This window comes from Colossoma macropomum, unplaced genomic scaffold (assembly GCF_904425465.1).
Source record: "Colossoma macropomum unplaced genomic scaffold, Colossoma_macropomum, whole genome shotgun sequence".
Taxonomy (NCBI): Eukaryota; Metazoa; Chordata; class Actinopteri; order Characiformes; family Serrasalmidae; genus Colossoma; species Colossoma macropomum.
This window is the reverse complement of record NW_023494785.1, coordinates 3,730,743-3,751,663: the sequence shown is the minus strand read 5'-3', so window position 1 is coordinate 3,751,663 and position 20,921 is coordinate 3,730,743. Positions and strand designations below refer to the sequence as shown.

Sequence of the window (20,921 nt, the reverse complement as noted above, 5' to 3'; positions counted from 1 at the left end):
CCAAGATCAGGCCAGCTGAGCTCAGTGCACCATTAAAATAAAACCAGCAGGACACACACAGAGAGAGAGAGAGAGAGAGAGAGAGATGCCAAAATATACATATACTAACACAAAATCCCCAACCTCCCCAAACTAACCGATTAAATGAAGATATTAATGTAGAAGCAATGTTTCCACAAGATCACAGAAAAAATGTAACATATCTTCAGTTATGTAATCGATATTAATGATTCCTGATGTTCAGATGTATTACTTAATCGTTCATATTTACCTTACTGTTTATTTTATTTTTATTAGTAGTAGTAGCATTAGGATTATTATCATTATTATTCCTTGCCTGTCCATATTCATTTTATGCTTATGTGTTACCATTTTTATACCAAACATTATAGCTTTGTTTTAATAATTTGTCCTTATGAACTTGTTTTGCTAATTTACATTATTATGATAATTCAATATAACATGTATTGTACAGCTTTGGCAACAGCTTTGGTCTCATGTTCTGTCAGGCCAATAAAGCATATTTGATTTGAATTGATTGAGACAGAGAGAGAGAAGGAAAGAGAGAGAGAGAGAGAGAGAGAGAGAGAGAGAGAGGAAGAGAATCAGTAGTGTTCACGTTTCATTCTGTAAAGCTCCTCAATCTCAACCCGCCTGAGCTGTAGCACTGTGAGGAGAGGAACACGCAGAGACACGCCAGGACTTCCACCAAACTCTCTCTGTAAACCTCTGACAGCCAATAAACAACAAACAGAGCTATTCTCAGGAAAGTCTGAGAGAGAGAAATAAAAGAACACCCCACTGGCCTCCAATAAAAACCTGCACACACTTCACTCCATCACGTAAGAGTGAAACCCCCTTACAAATCACGGCCTGATCAGCCAAGACTCACCAAAACAAAACAAGCAGTCAGACATTAGCCAAAACACATAATCGATGTTACTGTAGTTAATGAGACCTGCTTTAATAAGCCGCAGATCCTGGAAATATTTTACCAGACCATGAAAACCAGCCAGGATTGGCTCCAGGCAAGGTATTACATCCTGGTGCCAAGACTGAAGGAGAAACAGTGAGATCAAGACTGGAGCCTGAATTACACGTACATGCTTTACTGAGTTTGACAGCCATGATGGCCAAACGTACCCAGACTGCTATTCTAATGAATTAATTCATAGAAAGCATAAACTTATAGAACGGGACACTCTGTAGGAGCCACACATGAGCCTAAGGTCACCATGCCCGATGCCAAGCATCAGCCAGAGGGGTATAAAGCCCCCCAGCATTGGGCTGTGGAGCAGTGGAACTGTGTTCTCTGGAGTGATGGAGCTCCATCCAATACCTTTGGGATGAGATGGAGTGATCCAGAACTGACCATCCAACACCAGTACCTGACCTCACTAATGCTCAATCAAATCCTCACAGCAATGTTCCAACATCTAGTGTAAAGCCTTCCAGAAGAGTAGCAGCAAAGGAGGACAAACTCACTATTAATACCCTTCATTTCAGAAGAAACACTGGAGGAGCTGGTGAACACTGACTTTTGGTCTTATAGTGTAAATCTCTGGCCTCACAATGGTTAATTTTACAGTTCTTAAGGTTCTTCTCAATTGATTGTTCTTTAGGAAACCTAAAGTAGTTCTTCTATGGCAAGAACCCTTATTGGCACCTTTATTTATTTTAAGAGTGCAGGCCAAGAACCATTTACTACTATTCACAAAAGTACTTCAAGGGCTCTTTAGTAAAGAAAATGTTTCCATATAGAACCATGAACACTCAAAGAATGTGCTCTGGATGGTTCTATCTTCTATTGAGAGAAGCCTGACATTGTAACAACCGTTTTCAAAAAGGTTCTATATAGAACCATGAACACTCAAAGAACCCTTTGCATGATTAAAGGGTTCTTTTCATGGTGAAATCGCTCTTCAGATTCAAGGAGAATGTGTTTCATATGATTCTATATAGAACCAGAAAGGGTTATTCTACTGTTATAAGCTTGACATCATAACAAGCAGAACCCTTTTTGGTGCTACAAAGAATCATTTTCAAAAAGGTTCTATTAAGAACCATCTACAGCACGTTCTCCATCAATCTGAAGAACACTTTAACAATGCAAAAAAACCTTTAATCATGCAAAGGGTTCTTTGAGTGTCCATGGTCCTATATAGAACCATTTTCTTTACAAAAGAACTCTTGGAGAACCATATTTTTTTGTGAGTGTAGCCAAAGAATTTGAGGAATCTTGGCCAAAAAGTGAGCTCATGTTTTGTTGAATGTTATTAGAGTTGATTATAATCGGTTCTAATGTTCCAATATCAGCGCTTTTCAATCACTCTCTACAGATGCATTCAAAAAGACATCTCATCTACAGAAACAGCTCTCTAAAGAACCCTCAATTGAAAGGTTCTTTAGGGAACCTAAGGTGTATTTTTATGGCTTTATGGTTATTTCTTATCTAGCAGAATGGAGAAGACCTATAATAAAGAGTCAGAGAGGAGCAGAATTCTCATGAAACGACATAAAATTAAACATTTTACAACAGAGAGAAACAGACAGAAGAAGGTGAAGCAGGCAGAAAGAGAAGGAGAGCGAGAGGTGTTGCTGGGCTGTTAGAGACGCTGTGTAAAGGGACTCATATGATTGAACGTAATCTGTCTTATTCTTTAAAAAACCTCCCCTCGGGCGACAGCCTGCACCGCTCTAATGACAGCCGGGGCAAAGGTCACCCCCAGGGTCAACCTGCAAACGGCTCATAGAAGAGCAGTGCGCATTTCAAGGTCATGACCTCGAGCGCATACCTGAGACGCTTCGACTCTGACATATGATCCACGCTGAGAATTATGGCTGTTCATGAAGGAGGAGGAAACTGACAGCTGCTGTTACTCCCTTCATTCATCTCTCCAGCTCACAGCTCGTTTCCCACTAAAGCTCTGATTAACCTGGATGTTCTTAATTAATGGACTGATTAGACAGTATTAATTAATCTGCAATGGTAGCAGAGCAGGATGAGGCCACCAAGAAAGTAGTGCAACCCTTAGAAGAGCTATTCCCGTCATTTTGCTGTAGTATTCATGTATAATTACATAGTTATTACACAGCTTGTGACATAATGAATTACATTTACCAACAGGATCAAGTCACTGCAAGCAAGTGGGGGGGCAGCAGAGAAAGAGAGACAGCATGGGAGGGACGGGGGGAGAGAGATGTTATTGCCTACAGTATCCTCTTGTTTAATAACAGCGTAACGGGTCATTTGGCCTGTCATTGGTTGCCACGGCGAGAGAATCTGCTCTCTTTCTTTGTTCATTTGGACGTACTTAAGGACTCTAATTACAGAGTGCTCGCGGGACAATAGCGGAGGACCTCGAATCAAAACAAAAGGAGCGAGCCTCGACCTTTGATGTGCCCCGGCCCAAGGCCACACACTGCACATTGTCCCGGGCACACACACACACCACCACCACACCCCCACACCGCTCCGTTACACTCCAAACGACCCACAACACACAGACCGAAATAGGCCGTGAGACGCTTAAAGCCAGCTGTGTTTCACAGGGAAAGGGACAACCCTTTTCATTGGTTTTACACTGGAGCTACAAGGCTAATGTAGCTAACAAGTAATGGAAGCTTATAACCCACCCATTAGCATGATGCTCACTAATAGCCTAAATCCTCACACGTCTCAAAACATGTTTAATTAATCTGTACGGATATACCGAAATTCCAGCTACTGAAAGATTTGGCCAAAAACGCTGTGTCGGTACTAAATGGTAAAAAGTGGCACTTTTAGTTTTCGTCCAAAACAGAAAAAAGACAGAAGATTAAACAGGACTACAACAAGTCATTAACAACAAGTCATTAACAAATCATTTCAATGATAACGAAAATGATGAACAGTAATTAAATGTGCTGTTTGTCTTCCTCACACAGCTGCATTCAAACAGTTTGAGCAGCAGAAGATCAACAGTGAACAAAACTGGAACTATTTCACTGCTTCTATGAGGAATATTACACACAAGACACATAATCTCAGTTCTTGTGCGGTATATTTGTAAATACTGTAGCCTATAAACTGTAATCATTTTAGGAAGTTTATTTTATGTAAACTGTTATTATTTATGGCTCACTTTTCTTCTGTTTAGAGCAGCTTATTATATCAGTAAGAAAAGTGTATTCTCTTTATTACCTTGTATTGCATTGGAACCTTCTTGTTTACCATGGGATGTGACTTTTTTCCAAATTTGCAAAAAGTGCAATTCACTTTTCCCAGAGAAAACCAGGCTCAGTTTCTTATATGGGCATGAAGCCGACTGCAGAATCACAGACGACTTGTTTCTACGCTCATTGTCCATTTGATCAGCTCCACTTACTATATAGGTGCACTTTGTAGTTCTACAGTTACAGACTGTAGTCCATCTGTTTCTCTGATACTTTGTTAGCCCCCTTTTACCCTGTTCTTCAGTGGTCAGGACCCCCATGGACCCTCACAGAGCAGGTACTATTTGGGTGGTGGATTATTCTCAGCACTGCAGTGACACTGATGTGGTGGTGGTGTGTTAGTGTGTTGTGCTGGTGCGAGTGGATCAGACACAGCAGTGCTGCTGGGGTTTTTATGTTTCAATATCATTTGAACTTGGTTGCTATATTTTTCATCATGCAAAAATTTCATGATGAATGGACCAATAGAAATGCTCCAAAACTGCTTGAAACAAGGAACATTTTTACTGTCTCCTGTAACTATTTTGGAGATCCATGTTTTTCATTGGACAGCGATGATATGGAGGGAAACAAGCACAGTAGCTACTATGAACAAGCGGTGTTTCTACCTCAGATTAGCAGAGAAGTCTAAATAAGGTTTAATTACTCTGTAAAAACAACAGATATAAGCCAGTTGAGGGCGCATGTGCTTGTGTGGGCATGCAGTGCAGCCAAACCCTGAGATACATTACTGTAGCTACAGTTCTAACACAGTGCTAAATCAACTAAGCCACTGACTGGGCGTGCTGCCCCTCAACAACACCTCGCTCTGTGTTTCTGAACTAATCCTTCCTGCCAGCGAGAGGGCCTGAACCCAGTGACCTCCTGTTTTCCCTTCCTCATCCAGATCACAACCAAACGGCCCAAAAACAGCGCTGAGCTGGATCAGGGTAAGCTCGGCCCGGCCCGGCTTGGCTCGGCGGCCGGCTGGCGCACGGCTCTGGAGCAGCGGGGAGCGGAGGAGCGCGAGTGAGGGGGTAGTGGTGGATGAAATCAGAGTGTCTGACAGGCAGTGTCAGACTCAGATGAATGGAGCGCCTCATGGCTCGACTGCTGGGGGTGGGGGGGTAAAGGTATGGCAGTTTTTTTGTGGGCCAATGAAAAGCCTTCATTCATTCTCCACTGACTGTGGGAGATTAAAAGCTTGGGGCGTGCGGTGGAATAAAATGCACAAATTAGCTTTAGCTTTTACTATTTCTATCACCGATTCTTTTTTAGGAGGCCAGGGGCGGGAGGTCTAGGAAATCTGGCGCACACTCAAAAAAATGAACCCAATTTTTTTCACTTTTTTGTGTAAGCTGTTGGAGTAAAACCTTTTATCTCCAAAATGGAAACTTTTCCAGAGAAGGAAAAAACTTTTCTTAAACTTTTTCTCAATTAAATTTGATGTAACAAGATTTTATTTTAAGCAGTTTTACACCCTTTATGTTAGTCAATTCATAATGAAGCGTTAAGACAATGTAAAAATCAGCTGGCTTTTTCAAATTAGTGAAATAATTAAAACATCACAAAAGCATCAACATGCTGACTGTCCTCTATTTGACTGAAAATTAATGTGTGGTCTCTTTAAATTAGGTTATTAAGACCTATTTGTGTGTGCACAAGTGGTGCTTCACAAACACTTCGGCCAAAAATGCCTACGTGTTGGATTTTTACTTTTTTTGGATGTAGATGAGGTTCAAAATTCCTCTCAGGCCATGGTCACATTCCAGCCAGGTATTTCCTCTACATACAACCCAGAATGCATTTCTGAGTACAGATACCGCCCCTGTTCCCCAGCCCTAAACAGAGAGCACCCTGTTCCACAGACCTTAACTGACATCCACCTCAGGCTTCCAAATATGGCTTGGTTTAAGTGGCAAACATACAAAAAATCAGTGAATTCATTAAAGGAAACCCTCTTATGAACCCCTTTTAGTCACGAATGGTGCAGAATCCAAACATGTGTCTCAAATTTGCTTCTAAATAAGGTTAAAAACTTAAATAAAGTGACTTGTTTTAACCTGTTAAAATAAGAGACCTAAATATGGATCCACATATGTGGCTGTCCAAACCCGATGGTACCCAACTGCCCACATCTGCTCGGCTCGGGCCAGGTTCAAATTTCACAGTCGGGTTCTCTCAGCCCACCTCCGATTTCAGATTTTGCATTTCCCCTGCTTTAGTTTTACTCCTTACCTTATTCTTACTCATACGTACAGGTTGGTTTTTGATCAAACTTTGCCAGGCTAGGGTTCCAGTCAGACAGGTTCAGGACATAATTTCGGGAGGCACGCTTCCGGTTCAGACTCTAAACGTGATGATGTGGTTCAGGTTGGAGGAAAAGCTCTCAGGCTATATTCAGGTTTAGGCCAAAATTTCAGGCCAAATTAAAGCTCAAAACTTTCTGATGTGGTTCGGGCCAAACTTTGTAGGACTCATGTCGGGTTCACACTCAAAACCTGATGATGTGGTTCGGGTCAGGTTTGCCAGCCTAGGGTCTGGTCAGACAGAAGGTTTTTGGGCTGTATTTGGGTACAGAACACAATTTCAGGCCAGATTAAGCTCAAAACTTTGGTTTGGGTCAAATTCAGACCAAACTTTATCAGGCCCATCAGGTTCAGACTCAAAATGTTATGATGTGGTTCGGGTCAGACAAAAAGTTCTGTATTCAGCTTTTGGCCAAAACATCAGGCCAAATTAAAACTCAAAATTTTCTGATGCGGTTCGGGCCAAACTTTGTAGGGCTCGGTTTGTTGGGTTTGGACTCTTGATGATGTGGTCCGGGTCGGGCCAGACAGAAAGTTCTTGGGCTGTTTTTGAGTTTGGGCCAAACTTAAAGCTCCAATGTGGACCCATATTTACATTCATCACTCTCATAACTGAAAAACTCATTACTTTATAATGCAGTTATGGAATAACTGAAGATGGGGAGGAGGTACATGCCTTGAATACTCTCCTCCTTCCAATTTAACGCCCTATAAATCCACATCCTCACCTTCCATTATCATGACGTGAAGTTCTCACAATCCCCACCACCACCACCCCACCTCCTCCCTGTTCCTCAGTCCCATGACAGTCCTACCACTGTTCTAGCAACTGGCAGAAACCACCCAGAACTCCAGCCCAAGTACTCCAAGTTCTCTCCCCTCCCTCAATCAGTCTTCCCTAACACTGCCACCACATGTTGAAGGCACGGTCCAAACTCACAAATTAGTGGTTATATTATTAGTTGCTCAATCATTCACTGTGCTTATCTAGTCACAAAACTTATCCACCATCTCAGCTGAGAATAATAATGAGCCTGCCTGCCTGCAATGCTTAGTCATTTTCATACTAAAATAAAAGCAGATTGTTTCGTTTTTTCTTTATCGCTCGTGTGTATTTCTGCATGGAGGACAGATTCAAAGATGACATTTTTTTGCGACCACTCCTTCCTTTGGCATGTGACTCAAGCACACATCTGGTAACCCCTCCAACAAGATCTGTCAGCAATTTCAGGAGCAGCACGAGTGTCCATGCAAATCAGCGGGCCTTTAAAACATCGCCTCAGGCTACAGGCACAAAGAAAACAACAGCGTGAATAAAAATGATCTTCCACAGCAGACTATGCACGAATCAGCTCAGCTAGGACAATCACACAGTTAAGGGTATTATATGATCTATTTCCTTCGACAGATGTGTACCTCCTGCACGGCTATATGTAACATGGTTTATTGTAGAGACTCAGATTTCTTTATAGTGGTGGTGATGGGAACCAGGGGTCACAATGTCCACAACACTAATATAGACATTTTATTTACTATTCACAACCACCTGTGAGCCTACACGAGTGTTTATATGTGACTTTGATAAAGGTAATGTCCAGCTAAATGTCAAAAGATATATTTTTGGGGGGACACTTTTTTCTTTACAGCACCCTGCATGTATCTTTCCACCATGAATGCATTTTAAAAATATGTTTTTCAGCCAAAACCTTCTCAAAACTATTGTAAACAATGTCATCAGGCAGTGAATTCATAACCATCTCATGTAGTAACTTTCTGTAAGGGAGCTTTTAGAGGTGGACGTCTGGTTCTTATCACCACCACTGTGAACAGTTCTGACTCAGTAAGTTTCTCCAGAACAGAGCGTTTCACGCCAAACCACTCTTTGAAAATCTTAAACATTTAGTTAAACAGAAATTGTGAAAGAAAATCAAGGGAATTCCAAGGGAATTTGTAGTGTCAACATATTCACAGTTTGTGACTCCTCATTTTGAGATTAACTGGAAAAAAGTGCCTGAAAGTTGAGTAAAAGATGAGCAAAGCAGATTTGTTTGCTTATTAGCTCGAATTATAGCTCATACTCAAGGATAAGGAACTGACAGGACATGCTAAAATAAGGCTAGCCAGGCTGGCCATCAGTCAGACAGAAAGCAGCGAGTTTCTACCATCCCCCAATCACACTTTCTTTAGACAAACACTGACCCCTGGGTCTGAGTGGCCATTCTCCTCACACAAACGCAGCACATTTCAACGTCACGTGATAAACAACCATTGTGTATCTTTATTTACATGGCTAACTAGCTTTAACCCCCACAGACTCCTCTCTGACACATCTGGGCCCCTCTAGAAACAAACCTTAGAGGGAACTAGAAACTCATATGGAAATCTAATAAATGGCAGTGTATGGATTTTTAAACATATGACATATAACATATATGGATTTGCCTTATATCCATCTTATAATAGTTGCATATGGACATGTAACTGACATATAGGCCAACTTATTTGAAATTCACCATTTTCAAATATCGAACGTATATTTCAGTCATATATCACCATATACAATCATATATGTGTAACACACATATATATTTTTAAAGCAAAAATTCTCTCAGTGTCTGTGTCATACACATATATGTTTGATCAATGTATCAGACACATGTCTCAGTCATATATCAGATAAACTGTATACATGAGATCCATATATCATGCATACATGTCCAGGATATATATAGCCGGACGATATATATATATCTATCTCTGTTAGCTAACAGTGAGTGAAAAGTACCATCTACTAGCTTTCCTTCACTGTTAGCCGCATTAGCATTCCCTTTTGAAACAAAAGCGTTATTTATCAGGTACAGGAAGGATCTGCCAACACCTGCATCACACAAAAATGTATATAGTGAAAAAACTTGATTATAATTCTGAATCCGCAGACTCTGCTAACAGCTATTCTCCTTAAATACTACGTACAAACCATACTTTAACGCTCCGCCACGTAAATGAAAATTCATGTGCAATTGCCGTTCATTAAAGCCGAAAGTGTTTGAAGTTTTTTCCACCGTAATCAAAAGTGATTGTGGAGCGAGGAGGCCTCAGACTGTTTTTTCCTTCCTTAAAAGCGCTGCAGATGTTTCCTGGTGGAGCGCTAATTGAGCATCGTCCTGGTGTTCTTAGCCGTCACACACACATCTCCTCAGCAAGAGAGCACAAGGTTCCCAGACACACACGGTGTGATGTTTGTGGTCCTCTGGGGGAAACGCAGCGAGTCTGTCTCGGTTTTGATTATAGTGTCTTCTAGAGACGACACAATCTGAGATGATCTAACACAAGCTAAGCTAACTCAGAACACCTTACGCTGAGTAGCTTCTAACTTATATTGTCACAAAAAACCTGAATTAATCTAGTTCATGTTCCACCACGACCCTAGCTGGACTAAGCGGTTAACGATGATGATGATGATGATGATGTTCCTGCATTCAGATTCAGACTTTAGACCTACAGCTTAAAAAAAAACACCTACAGTCAGCATTTGCTGAAGTATCAGCTCTTTCCAATAGGCATCCATATTTACAACGTGCAATATTGTTTCTGAAAAAAGGCCATGAAAAATGACATCATACAACGTACATACATCATCTAAACCGCTTATCCTTCTGGGTCGCGGTGGGGTGCTGGAGCCTATCCCAGCTGTCATTGGGCGGAAGGCAGGATACACCCTGGACGGGTCGCCAGTCCATCGCAGGGCAGACATCATACAACAATCAACGCTTATTCGAAACCAAATCGCCAAAGTTATTTATGCTCTTAAAAGTAGCTCCTGTTCCTTTTCTTGGTAAACCTCAAACTGGCAGGATACTTCAACCAAAAACCACATTTCTAGGCAAAACTACGTCTTTTGGCCAAAATGATAAGTTTGTATGGTGCAGTGTGCGCTGCTTGCTAAACCAAACCCCAAATCATCGAGTCATTCATCCTGAGATTTGCCCCTGACTGTAAATGGCCTACTGCACTAAGACGAGTTACTTCAGACAGCGTGTTCAGAGGTAGCTCAATTTCGTTTACTTCTTTTTGTTGAAGTATTCTGCCGGGAAGTTCTAGGAAGTTTGGAGCACAGAGGGACTCTGGCCTTGAGTGGCTTTAATTACAAGGCCAAGGGAGGCTTTCATGACAGGAATTGAGGCAAAAGGTGAGGAGGGCTAAGATAAATAGTAAGCACACACTACTCAGTGTTAGCCTGAGACACCCCACACCGCAGGGACACATGTCAGACCACTGCTTCGAAAATGAGCTCTGAAAGGCTGGGTGTAGTGTCCCGGATGTGTTTGTGCTCAAGGTCAAGTGCCTGTTATAGGGTTACCTCCCTAAATGCTCGTTTAAGACCACTGTCAGAGGAAACTGGGTTTAGGTACAGTGTCAGTGGTAGAAGATAAAACCAGGAAGAATATATCTGATACATGGATGTTTAACGTTTGGTATAAAAGGTATAATATTGGATCACTTCGCAAGAAATCAGAGAGCCTGGGGGGTTTTGTCGCTCAATGTGATGATGAACTGTCTACTTTGACAGGAAGGGCCGTTTGACAGACATGCAAAATAACCAAAGTGGAGGAGCAGGCCACTTTTAAAACAGTGCTACAACAAAAACACACCTACAGGAAACAAAGTCGTATGGGTCGGAAAACTTGTGAGGATCTCATTTACTACCTATGTAATTATTTAAGAAAAACCTGTTCACTAACTTTTAAAGGTGACATTCAATCCAGCAACCATGTCTTGCTCCAAAACACTCATAATTAGGGTCACTTTTTCCAGGACATGTCCTCTTTTTGGGACTTGAAAAATGCATCCGGTCCGGATGACCAAATTGCCTAAAATGTCAGATTTGGCTTTGTTTCATGCTGACGTCTGCTTTCTACAGTATTTTGCCAGTGTTCTCTCGCTCTAAAGAAAAAACGAAATATGGTCACCCTACAATTTTTGGTACTCAGATGAGGAAATGTTTACAAAAGCTACTTTCCTGTCAAAAAGTTTGAAGATAGCACATCCAAAATCCCAGTAACTGTTGCCAGCTTTATGTGCATTAGGTATCAGTCAATCCATGTATGTGTGGATGAAGCATCTGAAACTAAAACTGGGTTACATTAGGTTCCTCCATCTTAAATCAAAAGGGAACTAATGTTGCATCATCATGGTGACTGACTGAAAACATACTCCTCTTTTCTGTGGAGCTGCTGATCCCTGGACAAAGGGAAGGAATCCACTGCAGAGCGTTAAGTCATATCTTATAACTACTTCCAGACCTTTCCTGGAAAGAACCTTTATCCATTCCTAGGCTTGCTACCCGATACTGCCAGGAAGCTATTTTCATTGTGCCAACAGCCATTCAACATCTTCCAAACAAGAGATAAAAACATGTGAACTGATAGTAACACCTGTGGCCACATTCTGCACACTGAAATCTGGCTAAACGTCCACTATTACATCTGTACCAGTCAAGAATTTGACTACTTCCAAATCGTTTCAGAGATGGCTTTGGCTTTCCTACTCATCTCATCTTCTAGCCTATTTTTTGGATTGAAGCTGACTTGCAATTGTCCAAGAGAGCCAGGAACAGCTGTTTACACTTCACATTCCTAAATTAAACAGTTGTGAGAAACTCATCTCTCATGAGCTTCCTACACTACTAGGCAAGTATGCCCAAGAACCAGTGATTCTAACTGCAGACTCCAGAACCCGCTGTTCAAGCAGAAAGACAAACTGAGCTATTCATAGAGTCCTTATAGACAAGCCTGTCCACTAAGTGGCCAATTATTTCCAGTTGCCAGGTTCTACTTGTATGTGAATGACCTTTAAACCTAACACTGGTAGCCAAGGTAATATTTTAACAATGGATGCAGTCACTGCAGAAACACTGCAAAACTGGCATAAATAAATTTGGTCTTTGGCTCAACTAATACAAAAAATATTTTTTTTTAGGTTCCAGCAACTATGAATGGCCAAACCTCCACAGCAAGGGGAACGAAAGTTAGAGGAACTCCTTGTCTCTACAGACACCAGCCTTTTTTTACTGAGATTTCTATGAGACTAACTCTCTTTAAGGCAGTTTCTATGGATGCCAACCTTCTTTACAGCTGTTTCTATAGACACCAACCTTCTTTACAGCTGTTTCTATGACACTAAACTTCTTTAAGGTGGTTTCTAAGGACGCAAACCTTCTTTAAAGATGTTTCTATGGATGCCAACCTTCTTTACAGATGTTCCTATGGCACTAACCTTCTTTACAGCTGTTTCTATGTACACCAACCTTCTTCACAGCTGTTTCTATGGCACTACCCTTCTTTAAGGTGGTTTCTATGGACACCAACCTTCTTGAAAGTAGTTTCAATGAATGCTAACCTTCTTTACAGCTGTTTTTATAGATACTAACCTTGTTTATAGCTGCTTATATGAATACTAATCTACGTTACAGCTGTGTATGGACACTAATTTACTTGACACCTGTTCCTATGGACACCAAACTTATTTATGCCTGTTTCTATGGATGGTAACCTTTATTTCTATGGACATCAACCTTCTTTAAGGCGATTTATAGTGGTTTCTGTGGTTTCTCCACTGAAAGTATTTCTTCTCTGCTATAAGGACTTTGGTAAGTCAAAAACATTCAGGACTGTTGCAAATCTATGCGTGTCAACATAAAGGTACCTGGCCTTTTCTCACTATGTCTTTCAGTCACTATGTTGAGCATTATGATCTCTCCCATTCATATGACAGCTTGACAGCTGGTGAACTGTCTCCTCCTGTGATAATCTCTCTGGATTTACCTCATAAACCTCCTCATCCAGAATCCTGCTGCCAAACACAGTGATGCCGTTGGTGTCCAGGGCAGCCTGGTCACTCCTGCCCAGTGGCTTAGTGATCTTTTTCTTACAGTCCACGATGATGGTCACAGTTTTCTTCTCCACGCTGATAGCCACACGGTGCCATCTAGAACAGAGAGGCAGAATTAATTAATTAATTAGGCAAAATATTAGTTCAGTCAAGTACATTTTTGCATTTTTTCAGTTAAAAAATGCATTTATTATTGCAGTTAAATATGCTAAGTGCTTTCCTATATATATATATGGGGATGGGGAACACAAGTATAGGTCGAAGGTCAGGGAGCTAAAGCAGGTCACACGTGAGTCCGGTGGAAACTGTACCTAAAGCTTTAGACTCTTTGCCTCTTGCTCCTCAGCTATTCTACATTCCTTTCCTGAGCCCTGTGCATTCCTGCTCGCACACTTTGGCCCTGTTCAACAACTGGATTAGACTCATTAAACTCCAAACCAAATAATCCCCCTTCTGCCGGGTTAGTCCAGCATGACGGACACCGTGAACATTGTGGAAAGTGTGTGCCGGCGTGGAGAGCAGTGGAAATGGACGTGTGTAGTCAAAACACAACTCTTGGGAGATTGGGGGGGTGGTTGATTTGGCCAGGACCACTGGGGTCTTGGAGAAGTCATGAAGTCTTATGAGCACATCACGAGCCCCCACAAAGTCAGCAGGCTCTACAGCAGGGGTGTCCATTTCCGGTCCTGGAGGGCCTTACTCAAGCAGTCTGGTGACTTCCCTGCTTAAACCTGAGTAAAAGTAACTAACTACAGGTGCATTTGGGCCGTGCTCGATGCCCTCCAGGACTGGAACTGGACAATTTTGCCCTCGAGGGTCAATCTCAGTAGCCTAAAGGACCATACGCACCTGTGTTGGCCCTGCTCTACCACTCCTCACTTATGCAGCATTTCTTAGTTTTGTGTGGTGATTGATTTAGTTACTCCTTATCACTTTCACAATTGACGTTTGTTGGCAGGGTTATGTTTTAAAAGACAGCTTTTGCCTTTTGGCGCACTGTGTGAGGACAAGAGCGATGCCCTGGACGGCCTATTTAGACCAGCGTGGTTCATGTAAGGCATGCAGAAGACTATAATATCTAAAAATCTATTATGTTCTTTATTGTCCTCCTCTGCCTGTGGTGGTGAAAGTAGTTTTTTGTTTTATATTCTTCTCACCTCTAAATCTGTCTGGGTCATACATTTAATGTTATTTGTGATCTGTAACAGTGACTAAAAACAATAATAGATCACGGTGAAGTGCATTTTTGATATATTTTGAGAGAAATAAATCTATGAAGCTTCAAACATTGGTGACTTTGTGTTATAACTTTGGTGCTCTTTAATTCTTTAGGAACAAACACTGTCTCTGGGGATGCAACCTCAAGGGTATGTTAAAATAAGTGTGCTATCTTTGGGAGAAACTCAAATCTGGGGATATAATATGGGGAGAAACTGAAATCTGGGGATATAATATGGGGAGAAACTGAAATCTGGGGGTATAATATGGGGAGAAACTCAAATATGGGGATATAATATGGGGACAAACTCAAATATAAGGTTATAATATGGGGGCAAGCTCAAATAGGGGGATATAATATGAGTAGAAACTCAAATATGGGGATATAATATGGGGAGAAACTCAAATATGGGGATATAATATGGGAAGAAACTCAAATATGGGGATATAATATGAGTAGAAACTCAAATATGGGGATATAATATGGGGAGAAACTCAAATATGGGGATATAATATGAGTAGAAACTCAAATATGGGGATATAATATGGGGAGAAACTCAAATATGGGGATATAATATGGGGAGAAACTCAAATATGGGGATGTAATATCTTTATGACTGGACAGGTCACACTGAATTGACCCAAAATATGGGGAGAAACTGAAATCTGGGGGTATAATATGGGGAGAAACTCAATTATGGGGATATAATATGAGTAGAAACTCAAATATTGGGATATAATATGAGTAGAAACTCAAATATGGGGATATAATATGGGGACAAACTCAAATATGGGGATATAATATGAGTAGAAACTCAAATATGGGGATATAATATGGGGAGAAATAAGATATGTAATATCTTTATGACTGGACAGGTCACACTGAATTGACCCAAAATGTCTTATTTAGTTAGTTATTTTAATCCATTACACAATGTCTAAATAAAGCACTTCAATAAAAATTCACAATTCACATAACAAAGCTTCCTCCTATATAGAACACTACAGCACATTTTCCATAAGTCTGAAGAACCCTTTCATGATGCAAAGAATCCTTTAATCATGCAAAGAGTTCTTTAAGTGTTCACGGTTCTATATAGAACCACTTTCTTTAGTAAAGAACTGTTAAAGCACCCTCTTTTTTAAGAGTGTACCACTGAAAAAATCTCTATACAAAAGTCAATGAATTAGTATTCTTCAGTTTATTCTAGACGGCAACTGTAAACTGTCTGCTCATATGAATATATAAATATCTTTTATGGAGTCTGCAAATTCCCACCATTAGTTTGCATAGACAAGCTTTGTCTAAGATCATGCTGTTTTATAGACTTTTCCCTTGGGTTAAAAAACACACTGAGCTGTTCTGCTTTCCTGTAACTGACGGTTTGAAGGCAGCCATTTGTCAGAGCAATATTTCCTGCGCTGTGGAGCTTCGCAGAGTGAGTGTGTTTAGTTAAAGTCAGGGTCCCTGGAGTTCATCCAGAAACAAGCTCGACAGTCCTTCAAAGGGAACATTACTTTAAAGACAGCGCATCAAAGAGCAAAGCAGAAGAGAGAAAAGTGGCCCTTCTGACTACTCTGGCTGATGCTGACGGAGAACAAGGACACCCGTGAGTACGGCAGATAATGTTCTAGACTCATGGGGCCAGACGTGATCTCATAACGAGAATATACGTCTGGGGAGAACCTGTTAAACTTTTGGTGCTGGACTGCAGCAAAATCTGCCGCTAACTAGAGAATCCCCCTCTAAACCCCTCCTACAAATTCCTCTAGTCCATCCAGAGAAACCAATAACACAAGCAAAACAAGTTAGCTGGCAAAACGTTATTGTTAGTCAACATTAACTCTTCAAAATGCTTCAGTAACACTGTTCGATTTAGTGTTATCGATTTAGGTGTGCTCGATGCACAAAATTCAGAAATTATCTAAATTAATTCCATTATTCCACTACAAATGTTTTGCTTTCCACTGCGAATCCTTTATTTGGAGAAAAGCTAAAGCTAAAGCTGAAATATGGTCTGGTTTGATGGAACAGTTTTAATGGAATCATACTTCTGCCAAGTAGCGAAGAAAATTAATCTGTTTCTGATTGGCATTATATAAAAGTTTTGACTTAGTACCTCAAAATAGCTACTTATTTTCTCAGATTTTTGTATTATTATCTCAAAATAATGACCTATGTTTTTGAAATTTAGTAAGTCATTATTTCTACATAGTAAGTCATTATTTGTGAGATAATAAATCAGAATTTCGAGATAATGTTGTTTTTTATAAAAAATGTAAGACTTGTGGTACTAAGTCAAAAAATTTGAGGCAATAAGTCATTATTTTGAAATACAAAGTCAAAATTGAGACAATAAATCATTATTTTAAGATACTACATCAGATTTCCAGACAAAAACTCTCAGAAAATCCTAACTCAAAATTTTGACAAAAGGGTGCCACAAACAGAAAAGTAGAAAAAATAAAAAACATTTTTAGCGCATGTGGTGTGTTCTTATGCTACACATCACATGCCTAACTGGAGTTTCTTGGAAGACGTTTTTAGCTACGCTAACTTATGCTACATCGGCTCAGGTCAGGCCTGTTATCTGTCGGACAATGTTGTTGAGCGCGCCATCGCCATCGCACTTTGAGCTCCGTCACAAACTGGACTGGTTTCGAAATTTTAAGATTGTTCCACACTAATAAGTCCACGTTCTCACCAACACTTAGCCCCAAATTCCCCATGGCTGTTCCCTGACGCTCTCGTTACATGATCACATCTGACTAATCTATTTTTAAACAGGGGTGATTTTCATATTGCAACAACTGCATGACACTTCTGGCACTTCAGCTGTTTACCTGTTTGAGCAAAGGGCATCCAAACAGCCTACAATTAATAGTTCGCTTTCTTTTGAAAGTGCATGAGTAATGTTTGATTTTGTACGGCTACTTTCCAATTAAGTTAGAAAAAAATCCTGTAATAGATTTAAAAATAAACGTTCAAGCTCATCAGAGTATCTTCCTTGGTATGAGGAGCAGATGCTGCCTAAATATAATATATTTGTTAAAAGCACTTACTGAAACTCTTGGTCCAAAGGTCGCTTAAAAACCTGCAAGGTTTGCATGCTGACATCACAACAGGGAGATAAATGTAGTGGACATTGGCTTTATTCTCAAGTTGTGCCCTCAGTTTTGCGATTTTGTAAAGGAAAAAGACTGAACGGCTTTCTGATGAATATATTAAGTTATTGCAAACCAACCAAAAAATCATGCTCAATTCTATTAAACCCTTTTGAAAAGCTAGGAGTCCCCGAACATTTGCTGGGCACAGTAAATTCCGGAGAAAAACCTGCTAATATTTTACAACAACAACAAAAAAACTAGTTCCAGGTCTCAAGACAGCCAGTGTGTTTGCTCCTGCCCTGCTGGTTCAAAATGCACGAGCTTAGAAAGTTCTGGAACTCTTTTGCAATCTCGTAAAATCTCCCAACACAGTGAGGAACTTCAGAACATGAAGTATGGCTGGATGAGGTAATCACAGAGGTTCATAGGTTACTTTAACACCCCCCATCTGCCACCCCTCCACGTCCCACCCCCCATTTCCCCTTTCTCTAAGGTAATAAAGTGCAGGCGGGTGTTCCTGGTTAAGGTCATACTCACAGCAGTTTTTCTATGAGCCCCTCTAATCTAGTGTCTCTTCCCAGCTTAGCTACAGAAACTACCAAGGACTAAAGCCGAGCCACTGTTTTGTAAAAAATGGTAAAAAGAAGAGTTTTAGTTCTTACATCAAACAGTCAATCAATCAAGACCTGTTTTGTTTGGTGTTCGAAGTTGGCTACTTAAGTATGTCGCATGGCTAAAAACATTAGCAGCAGGCATCTTCGAATCTGACCTTGTTTATGTTTATAGAAAAAAAAGTATGTCATACAGAGTCAGAAACCACATTATAAAGTCAACTGGAGATTACTTAACAGCTCAGTGTGGTTTGGTGTCTGAATTGTTTTGCTATAAGGCTAATTTAGCAAGTAATGGAAGTTTGTGTACAAAAACTAGCGTCATGCTAACTGCATGCCCACATACACACAGGCCTCAAACCATAATCTCAAACAGACTTTATGTGAGACTATGTGGTTTCTGACATTGTATGGCTGTTACTGATAAACATGGACCCAAATACAGCCAAAACGTTTAACTGAGAGTGGCAGGTCTAAGTACTGCCTGCATTGTGGTCATTCAGAAACATCAACAACCTGCCAGACGGAGTGACTTTGAATGGAGCTTTAAGATGCCCAAAATACCAAAGGCTGGTCTGAGAAAGCTGTCATTACCGCTGCTTCATTCCGCCCATTCAGAAAACAGACACGCTGGTGACTGCTGTCTTACTCCAGCACATCATTTCACTGTATATGGACAGAACATGGTCTGAAATGGTGACTCAGCCTCGAAACGGCTAAAAAATAAATGAGAGCTGGTAGAAAAATGACCTCCTGCCAGGTGAACCCTGACTGTTCTTGTCTGGACTGAATCTGAAGTCTGAAATAGACTGAGCTAAGCTTGACTAACTCCAGACAGAGCTACTCAAAGCAGAGCTAAGCTAACCCTGACTATGGACAGGACTTTTAAGAGCAAAGCTAAGCTAACCCTGACTATGGACAGGACTTTTAAGAGCAAAGCTAAGCTAACCCTGACTATGGACAGGACTTTTAAGAGCAAAGCTAAGCTAACCCTGACTACGGACAGGACTTTTAAGAGCAAAGCTAAGCTAACCCTGACTACGGACAGGACTTTTAAGAGCAAAGCTAAGCTAACCCTGACTACGGACAGGACTTTTAAGAGCAAAGCTAAGCTAACCCTGACTACGGACAGGACTTTTAAGAGCAAAGCTAAGCTAACCCTGCTTATGGACAGGACTTTTAAGGGCAAAGCTAAGCTAACCCTGACTATGGACAGGACCTTTAAGAGCAAAGCTAAGCTAACCCTGCCTATGGACAGGACCTTTAAGAGCAAAGCTAAGCTAACCCTGACTATGGACAGGACTTTGAAGAGCAAAGCTAAGCTAACCCTGCCTATGGACAGGACTTTTAAGAGCAAAGCTAAGCTAACCCTGACTATGGACAGGACTTTTAAGAGCAAAGCTAAGCTAACCCTGACTATGGACAGGACTTTTAAGGGCAAAGCTAAGATAACCCTGACTATGGACAGGACTTTTAAGAGCAAAGCTAAGCTAACCCTGACTATGGACAGGACTTTTAAGAGCAAAGCTAAGCTAACCCTGACTATGGACAGGACTTTTAAGAGCAAAGCTAAGCTAACCCTGACTATGGACAGGACTTTTAAGGGCAAAGCTAAGCTAACCCTGACTATGGACAGGACTTTTAAGGGCAAAGCTAAGCTAACCCTGACTACGGACAGGACTTTTAAGAGCAAAGCTAAGATAACCCTGCCTATGGACAGAACCTTTAAGAGCAAAGCTAAGCTAACCCTGACTATGGACAGGACTTTTAAGGGCAAAGCTAAGATAACCCTGACTATGGACAGGACTTTTAAGAGCAAAGCTAAGCTAACCCTGCCTATGGACAGAACCTTTAAGAGCAAAGCTAAGCTAACCCTGCTTATGGACAGGACTTTTAAGAGCAAAGCTAAGATAACCCTGCCTATGGACAGAACCTTTAAGAGCAAAGCTAAGCTAACCCTGACTATGGACAAAACTTTTAAGGGCAAAGCTAAGCTAACCCTGCCTATGGACAGAACCTTTAAGAGCAAAGCTAAGCTAACCTTGACTATGGACAGGACTTTTAAGAGCAAAGCTAAGCTAACCCTGCTTATGGACAGGACTTTTGAGAGCAAAGCTAAGCTAACCCTGCCTATGGACGGAACCTTTAAGAGCAAAGCTAAGCTAACCCTGCCTATGGACGGAACCTTTAAGAGCAAAGCTAAGCTAACCCTGCTTATGGACAGGACTTTTAAGAGCAAAGCTAAGATAACCCTGCCTATGGACAGAACCTTTAAGAGCAAAGCTAAGCTAACCCTGACTATGGACAAAACTTTTAAGGGCAAAGCTAAGCTAACCCTGCCTATGGACAGAACCTTTAAGAGCAAAGCTAAGCTAACCTTGACTATGGACAGGACTTTTAAGAGCAAAGCTAAGCTAACCCTGCTTATGGACAGGACTTTTGAGAGCAAAGCTAAGCTAACCCTGCCTATGGACGGAACCTTTAAGAGCAAAGCTAAGCTAACCCTGCCTATGGACGGAACCTTTAAGAGCAAAGCTAAGCTAACCCTGCCTATGGACGGAACCTTTAAGAGCAAAGCTAAGCTAACCCT

The 20,921-nt window shown here is 41.0% G+C and overlaps 1 protein-coding gene across 2 annotated transcripts in view; it reads right to left on the bottom strand.

Moving 5' to 3' along the window:
* col11a1a (collagen, type XI, alpha 1a) overlaps positions 1-20,921 on the bottom strand; it is a 166,563-nt gene that overhangs the window by 132,115 nt on the left and 13,527 nt on the right. For both annotated transcript variants that reach the window (XM_036581528.1, XM_036581520.1), the window contains exon 4: positions 13,328-13,490. In XM_036581528.1, coding sequence (XP_036437421.1) covers positions 13,328-13,490 — 163 coding nt within the window. The remainder of the gene's footprint in view (positions 1-13,327; positions 13,491-20,921) is intronic.